The 9,510-nt window shown below is 37.1% G+C and overlaps 1 protein-coding gene across 3 annotated transcripts in view; it reads left to right on the forward strand.

Moving 5' to 3' along the window:
- Positions 1-8,232, forward strand: part of LOC127632205 (cell adhesion molecule 1-like) — a 266,001-nt gene extending 257,769 nt beyond the window's left edge. For all 3 annotated transcript variants that reach the window (XM_052110807.1, XM_052110806.1, XM_052110808.1), the window contains 2 exons: positions 4,163-4,288; positions 5,522-8,232. In XM_052110807.1, the coding sequence (XP_051966767.1) occupies positions 4,163-4,288; positions 5,522-5,640 (245 nt within the window). In that variant the 3' untranslated portion in view covers positions 5,641-8,232. The remainder of the gene's footprint in view (positions 1-4,162; positions 4,289-5,521) is intronic.
- Positions 8,233-9,510: the final 1,278 nt, after the last annotated feature.

Raw genomic sequence — 9,510 nt, forward strand, 5'->3', positions numbered from 1 at the left:
ACTCGGGAGCGGATGGTACTTCTGTGAGTTGTGGATGAGAGCGGGCGGTCATAGAATAGCCTGAAAATTAATTAATGAATGTAAAAAAAAGAAGACAATGTGTGGTTGCATGAATGGGAGCAGTCTCTAAGTAAATCACTGTGGGAAGAGAACGGGTGAACGGAGTACATTTTAGTGGGAGTATTCGGGTGTGGGATAGAAACTTGCTGGAGCTGGCGGGAGCAGGATGGAAAAAAACAGTCCCATGCAGACCTCTACATTGTTGTTCCTTATGTTTCCTTACCAGAAATATCTAACAACACAATGGCAATGCAAACCTAAATTAAAGCTAAGTTTTCATGTCTTTCCCCTCTGTTTCCACCCACAAATGTTCAATGTGCAGGGCAAGCAGAAAGTGGCGGCCCCACTTTAACAGCGGCCATTTCCAGTTGGTCCACAGCTGCTGTAATGACAATGGCCTGCAGATTAATTAGTCACTCTAGCACAGATGCAGAATGAGACTCATAAAACATGAGCTCTCGAGCCCTGCAGCAGTGCATAAGTCTTAACCCCAACCCCCCCTCGCCCTTCATGCAGCTGTAAATCACGGAAAAGCCCTCTTTATTTCTCAATAAATTCCAGTCGCAACCCACAGCCTACTTAACACGAACATAGTTTGTACAGCTCGGCGCGTGCATTTGGCTACTTGTCAGACATTTAACACAGGCATATTTGGGATGCACTGAAGGCCTGGGGTTCTTAAATGAGGTCCAGAATACACATTATGAAATGTCAGAGGGGGGGAGGCACAGACATTTCATTATTATCTTACAGAAGCAAAGTTATTTGGCACCCAATTGGTGGTCGTTGACTGGTGAGAGGTCAGATGGGCAGAACATTGCCCTCAACATACTAAATAGTTTTTAGTCTCATACTAAACCTTTGTATGTGATATTATAATCAAGCTACTGTGGGTTTTTGCATAGTCAAGTTAGTCTTTATCTGTCTGTCCAAAAAACTCTGTTTGAAGTAATGGAATATTTACAGGAATGATTCAAGCAGAGGAAGTTTTAAATTTGTGTGTCAACTGTCTTTCGGAGTGTGCAAACAACGCCAATGCCAATTTTGGTCGGACTGACAGATATACTTGCTGGACAAAGATGAGCTGCAGTTGTATTATCTAGGTCTTTTAGTCCAACTTTGCAAAAAACGGACTAGTACAATTTCAATCAGTCTAAAGCATTTATATGATGTTTTAAAAAGACAAATTATTCTTTTAGTTCAATTATTGTTTTAGTTGTACTTTTTAAGTACATGCAAAAACTAGTGATTTTCAACCAGGGATACGAATCCCCAGAGATAACTTATTGTACTTGTAAAGCAGTACAGCATTAATTGTTTGTTTTAAAGTGGCTTTAATATAACTGGTAATGGTAAATGACATCCTGTAGGGTTGAGTTTGAAAGTAAACATTGTGGTTTGATGTCCACGAAGACCACTTGAGCCCTACTGGTAGGGCTGTAGGGGTACACAAGATAAAAAAAAAGGTCAGAGAAACACTGGCCTATTTGATACAACCTTTTTATAATATGTCGGCTTCGTAAACACTCAATGACATTTAATTATTTTGTAATTATGCTGAGGGTTGATCCAAGTGCACCTTAATTTTTTAAAGCCAAGCTGAATGTGTCTACCCCAAAGTTTCCCTCTCACCAGCTAAGATATGACTCCTGGACAGCTAATTTATCTGGTGGTGTCAAGCAGGAGGAAGGAGACTGGGAGGAGGGGTGGGAGCAGGGCTGGATGAGAGTGGGATGGGGCAGCACTGCAGAGAGAGAATGCAATGTGACAGTGCCTCTCTCTACTGTGTTCATTCCCAGTCTCATGCTAATTAGCAGTTGGAACCAGATGTATGTGCAACATGATCCAATGCGGGGCATCCCTGTCCTATATCAATGCAGGAAACTATCAGTCTTGTATCAAAGCATCCTGCTGGTCTGGATCTATTGGTTTGCTGCAGGCAGGAACAGGTTTATCAAAAGATCTTGTGTGCATGCAGTTGCTAGCAAAGTCAGGCCTTCAGTTATTTAATGTACTAGGTTGGCTAATTAGATATAAGCTTTCAAGGGAGCCATGCATATTTTTAAAGGTGATATGTCATTTTCTCAGTTAAAATACTGTCTATTATCCCAGTTTAATAAGCAGAGACAACTATTGGAGTATGCCACTTGTTGGTAGATTTCTCTAAAAAGAGTTAACACTCTAAAAGTTAGATTTGCAAAGTTGAACTAACACACCTAGATAATGCGATTATAGCTTGGCTTCGTTAATCAAACCACAGTTAGTCTCTGTGGCACTATCAAAACATTACTCTGTTTGTTTTAGCAACCCAGTCCGATCGACATTGCAATATTGGTTCAACCAATGGTGTGAGTTTGAGCGAGAATTTTTTCCAACAAATGGAAGACAGGGTAAAGTCTTAGTAAAACCTGTTTGAAAATTGTTAATATTTTTAGCAATTCTGTATGTTGATGCTAGTGGTGCAGAAACTGCATCACATTTAACCTTGTGCGACCCCGCGTCCACATGTGTGGACGTTATGTATTAGCTTTGCTATAAGCAACGCTTAATTTAAATAAAATAAAACTGACTGAATACTGTTCGCAAGACTCTACGCTGTCATTTAATTGTTAAATATCTGGCGCACCGCGTCACGTGACACAGCAGCATGACGATGATTTCCAGGAAGCGCTACTACTGGAAACAATCTAACAACAGTGCCTCTGGGAAGAAACCTTTAGCCACTGTAAATTTCAGTGGCTTTAAATTGATTTTATTTATATTTTATTTACAGAAAATCAGCTGTAATGTCTGTAATGCCTCAAAAACATGCATGAATAACCAACACTCCTGGACACGTAAAATATTTGATGAAAAAAAATGTGACTTTCTATAGCTTGGTATTACTTAAAAACTCAGTCCCGCTGTCCACATATGTGGACATACATTTTTAGGAAAACAATTTGCTCTAGAATGTTTTTTTTTTATTTTATTTATTTTTTGCTTGTCTATTAGGTGCTACTAGTTACAAATGAAAAAAGGAAATGGAAAATGCACACAGCATTCACGCAGGGGTCTCAGGAGGATAAAAATGAATGGCAATAAAATTTATAAAAATACTGGATTTAGATTTGATGTAGATCATAGGTGTTTTTTGACTGAAACCTGGTAATGACAGCAGGCTCCACAAGCTAGTGTTTATGCTGAAAATAGAAAAGGGCAGCTTTCATCACTTTTATGCCTGATGAAAATTATTGATTTCAATATTGAATTGGGAATATTAACGGAAAGTATAGTCTGGGTTCTATTGATGCACTTAAGTCCTTGCTCTCAAGTCTACAGTTTTCCTTCCAGTTTGGTTGCTAGGCACTTCACCAGAAAATGTAATTAGAATGCTTGCAGGTTTTTAGTTTTTTCTATCTATTTTCTTTTGTAGCTCATGTAAAAGGCAGATAATCTATTTGAGCCATGGCACCAACAGCTGATTTGCTACATATATTAATGCATGATTGGACTTTTCCCACAGCGAATAGTCATTATAGGCATTTGCCTATAAGGCAGTTGTTTTTAATCTCAAGCGACTGACCATTCATTGAAGGCATACATGTTATCAGTTTGTGTAATGTCTTGGAATCAAACCCATGATGTCGCTAGCCCGATGCTATACCAGTTGAGCGATTGGAGCTTCTTTAGTCATAATCAGGCTATAAGCTGGCAACTTCAGTTCCCCAAAGTGTCAGTGTTGGCTCAGACAACTGAAGCTTCAAGTTCAAACCAAACAAACTGTGTTTGAATATGTGTTAGTCTACGCCATTTGCTATTTACACATTTGCAGGAAATGTCAGAAACAAGGGTTCATGAAAAGTGTCTGTTAAATACACTGAAAGATGTTTTCTTCTGTAAACATTCCATTTCTGATGCCGTCAGTTACAGCGTTGATTTAAATCAGGACCACTGTGCATATACTGTAGAAGAAAGATGACATTCATTTGACTTTGCTTATAACAGCATAATATCATTTGGCAGTTGTTCCAGGGAATCTCACACTGAATTCCTAACTGACCCTGTGAGAAAAGCGCTAGGTGCCTTAATTTGTTTGTGTTTGTTTTCCTCTCTGATGCAGATTCAAGAGCAGATGGAGTGCCGCAGAAAATTGATCATGCCGTCATTGGTGGTGTCGTCGCCGTGGTCGTGTTTGCCATGTTGTGTCTTTTGATCGTTCTGGGCCGATACTTCGCAAGACACAAAGGTAAATCAAGGACACGTCTCGAAGGCTTGGCTGATTTTGGCTTGTGTTTTATCTCCAAATGAAACATTTTCCCATTCATTCTCTCTTCCTGTTTTATGGTAAGGGTTTGAACCTGCAGGGACCTGGTGAAACAATATAATATCGGTATTTGGGTGACTATGTGATCATTTTGCTATTCTTTTTGTTTAGTGGAGACTGACATTGATTTTTCTACACAACGGATACAATGACAATTATTTTGATAATTAATCATCTGAAAACCAAAATGCAGAACCGATTTAAATTGGTTATTTAATCTTTTTGACACAATAATAAGTAAATAATCAATAGACTACATTATTATTTACATTGATGCATTTGGCAGACGCTTTTATCCAAAGCGACTTACAGAGAGAGCCCTTATTACAGGGACAATCCCCCCGGAGAAACCTGGAGTTAAGTGCCTTGCTCAAGGACACAATGGTGGTGGCTGTGGGGTTTGAACCAGTGTCCTTCTGATTACCAGATTACCAATTATGTGCTTTAGACCACTACACCACCACCACAATTATTGTTACTAATAATATCGGTAGACCTGATATTGAGCAAAGAATAATATACAAAAGTGTGAATATCAGTAAAAATATCGGTCAAACTGATTATTGGTCTATCTCTATTTTTTTAGTGTATAGTTCTTGCTTGCAATAGCTTGCAATCTTTAACTCTCGTTTCTCTTACATCTGTATTAGACTTTGGTGCTTTGTGATTTTATTTTTTACACTTTTCCAAGTTTGGATTTTGGTCGAATGGAAATAATTGTATGGACATTGACAAAATGCCATAATCATTTTTACATTCATAAATTCTTGCAATGAGTTCTTGTCAATTCCCCTGTTTTTCCAAAAAAATAATAATGCAGAAAATGTACCTAAAAATATTGATTCTTGGTGTGAGAAAATGGATTCATGGAATATTGTGAGGTATACACTGTGAAAAGTGCAAATTAAAAATGTTCCCTTTCATTTCTGTCCCTGTGGGAATCAGCAAGTACTTGACTATACAATAATACATCAGTATATTGTATTCTCAATCAGTAACACATTTTTAATGTTTAAATCCATTCTGCAAAATTCTGCAGATTTCTTAATATTCCACAGATTCTGTCTGCAACTGATTATCAATCTATCTCTAAAGTTCAGTGTATAGTTCTTCAACTCACATTAATTAATACTTTTGACCCATCCTGACTTTAAGGTACCTACTTTACTCACGAAGCCAAAGGAGCGGATGACGCAGCAGATGCTGACACTGCCATCATCAACGCAGAGGGCGGACACAACAACTCTGACGACAAGAAGGAATACTACATTTAACTCTGATTAGACCTGCTAGCTTTCTGTGCTGAAAAGCAAACTGTGGACTGTTGGGTTGGGAGGAGGGGGTTTGTGGGATTCAATCAGGCTGGATTCACACCTGTGCAGCTAAAGAGACAGAGAGGAGAAGGTGCTGTCATCGAATCAGACAGGTGTGGGATGGCAGAGCACTTGGAGAGCTCAATGTAAGACTGCTTCACCATCCAACACCTCTCGCTGGGGCCGGTTTTGTTCCGTTTTAAACATGTGCTAACAATTTTGTGCCTTGTTCTGTTCTTACTGAAATATCTACTTTCATCAGGACACTCAAAAGCTTCATACCGTCTCTTGAATGGCCAAAACACAGAGTGTTTTGCTTTATTAGTATTTTTGCTTTAATTGTCAGCACATCAATACATTTTAAGCTCTCTCTCTCTCTCTCTCTCTCTCTCTCTCATGCTGTTCTGTCTGCTGGTTTGGAAGAAAGCCACACACTAAGTTTAAAAGTAAGATTCAGTCACAGACTGAATCGCTTGGGTTGTTTTCATGGATTGGTTCCAAGTAATTTATTTGGCAAATTGCCTGTTGTTCTCTTAAGTCCCTCAGAGAATGTGTTAAAAATGATAGAAACTTCTTTTATGACCAACATAGCTACAAAGCATTCAGCAGCATTAATGTGTTGTTGCATTATTTATTAGATGTATGTGATTCGAATCAGCTTGTGTTGATATTCTTTCTGGCTTGTGTTGCATCATCGATATGTGGCCCACTTTCAGACTAATTTACTTGTAATGACTCCCAAGCATTAAAAATGAATGCCAAAGCAAGGAACAGCAAAATAGCCCTGTCTCAGCTGTATAGAAAAGTCATCCAAGATGTCCCCAAATAAAACATATCCATCAGAGTGTAAAGTAGATTTCATTCCAAGCCTTTTCCATTAAATGAGAACAGTTTGAGGTGAAGGTCAGCGAGTGTTTAGAATGTTGTTAGTGCTTCTGTGTGCTTCTCAGAGTAACATCAAAATGTGTACTAAATGAAATAGTTGAAGCCATACTCACATTTGTGCCCTCCTACGCATTGCAGTTCTTTTAATACAGTTCATTTTAAGATACATGACTGAATGTGATAACTCTACAATAATGCAATGGTTTATAAATGTGTGGCTTGAATGTTGTGTCTGTTATCTAATCTTACAGCAACATTCTTTAATTTTAATGTGATGTACTGAATGTGGCAGAGGCACAGGGGCATATATTATGTTGGATCACTCATAAATGTACTATAAATGTCTAGATTTTAACTTGAAATTGTTACATTATTGTAGAGTTAGTATACTATCAGTCATACCAGGAATTATCTTTTTCCTGTCTTTGGTCTTCATACACCATCCTTGACAGTTGGGACAGATATACATTATATGTGATAAACTACATGGAGGAACATATTGCGGTAATGGTGACAGTACGGTTAAAGTTGTAAAATCCTTGTTACAGCACATTGTTTGGTCATAGCGTTTACATGAAATTGTGTATTATTAAGTGCTTCTTTTTTGTTCTTTTGATGGTTTATCTTTTATCCTTAGAGTTATTCCAGAGTTTATCTGAACAGGACCTGGTGAGCATTGTTTTGATTCAATAACGCTAATCAATTATGGTAAATGTGTGGCTATTTATGGCTATCATAGCTGATAACGTTTATGCTTGGTTATACAGAAAGACACTTGTGTTTTGATTGTCATTGTATGTTGTACAGAATCTTGTGGTTTTATACAGCAGTGGTAGATTTATTTAAACATATCATGTTTTAAGTACAAAGCCTTTATCAGTTAATTGATTTAGAGTGTAACAGGAAAAATAAAGCGATAGTTACATTATTCCAACGTATATTTGAAACTTTTGGCCCCAATTACATACTTTCAATGGCAAAATAATCACTGTGTGCACCTAACTGACATGCCAAGCATGTGCAGAATAAATAGTCATTTATAAATCTAACTATTGTCATATTGTTCATTTAACATAATTGTAATGACATGAGCTATTGCCAATTAACACATCATGTCAAATAAGGAGTGAGTGCTGCAGTCAAACAATCATACACTGACTTTGGTTTCTTTATGGTGATGTTTCTGTGCTAAAAATAGTGTCTGCATAGAACACAGTGGTTCTACAATGAAACGCAATGCGGGTTGATCCCACCGCTAGCTGATACAAACCAATTCAGTCCGATCACTCCTTTTTTTTTCCATTTTATTTAATAATTAAAGGTTAAAGGGATAGTTCATGCAAAATGAAAAGACGTGGTCATTTAATCACCCTCATGTTGTTCGACAACTGTATGACTTGGACAACTGTAAAAACACAAAATTAGACATAAATAAGGATGTTGACGTTGCTCTTTTCCATACATTTAAAGTGAATGGTGACTGTCAGACTGTCAATTGTCAGTCTCTAATATTCTGCATGACGTCTCCTTTTGTGTTCCATGGAAGAAAGTTATACAGTTATGGAACAACATGAGGTTGAGGAAATGATAACAGAACTGTCCCTTTAAAAGTGATCTAAAACTGCCCATACCTGGGGAAGAAAAATTTATATATATATATATATATATATATATATATATATATATATATATATATATTATATTCGTGTAGGTTTGATTTTACCATCTCAGGTTTGTCTATAAATTTATGTTTTTGCATCTCAGGTAGATTGCAAAAGTGAGACCCCATATCTGATAGAAAAGAACTTATGTTATTACCAGAATACACAAAATATAGCATGATCCATTAGACATGTTTTATCTGTATATTAAATGCTGTGCACTGTGTAAATGATTCTTAGTGAATCTTAGTGCATACTGTACATTTTTATACCACCTGTATCACACAGAGCAAGCTGTCCTTCATTGTTTCCATTGTTTATTTGTTTTGTTTTTTTGGTGTGTCACGTATTTTGTTTCATCTCTGTAGTTTGTATTCCTGTGTAATTAAAGGTATTTACATTTTCACTTTGTATTTGATCATGAAAATACATTTTTACAAAAATGGAGCAGTTCTGTCTTAATAAAAAGAGGTATTAATGTTCACACAGCAGTTGAAGTCTGTCTTATACATTCACAGATAATGAATTCCATGTAAATTCGGTAATTATCGCTGTCCATGGATATAGAAAAATGTGTTGTGCACACCTTATTTACAAACATTCGATTTTTGCTTCAAATCATTGCTAAAATACTCTCGTTTGCACATTTTTACAAGACTTGTGTTATGGCAATGCTGTAAACATATGCTGTGAATGTCTTTGCCAAAACTAATTACAATAAGTGAAATGCGAGAAAAACTGAGCACAGAAGGGGCATTGTGTGTGTTTAGCGTATATCTGTGCTGTGCCCATGTTACATGGCGAGAAGTGACACATGACTTGAACATTTGGTGCCTAAAAATCTTCATGGCTAATAAGAAACTGCATTAATATAATCACCTGCTTAATCCAGTTATAATTACAGGTACTAAAGCATGTATTCCTACTATTATTGCTCATTCTTTGGAATAAGGGATTTTAACTAACCACTAACCACTAAGCCTAAGTTGCCTGGTAAGAAGAGTGATATAACTTTTCAAAACTATTGGACTTATGATTTTTGTTTTAGGGAATGATAAAATGGGTTCAAAAATCCCATGGATTTAGACATGTAATTAATGGCAATGTACAGTATAATGAATACATGAATGAATGAATGAACGTTACATTTATATAGCACTTTTCTGACACTACATTCAAAGTGCTTTACACAGTGAACAGGGGACTCTCATCCATGATGCGACGGCAGCCATAGTGCGCCAGTACTCTCACCACACACCAGCTATTGGTGGAGAGGAATAATATG

This window comes from Xyrauchen texanus, chromosome 38, assembly GCF_025860055.1.
Source record: "Xyrauchen texanus isolate HMW12.3.18 chromosome 38, RBS_HiC_50CHRs, whole genome shotgun sequence".
NCBI lineage: Eukaryota > Metazoa > Chordata > Actinopteri > Cypriniformes > Catostomidae > Xyrauchen > Xyrauchen texanus.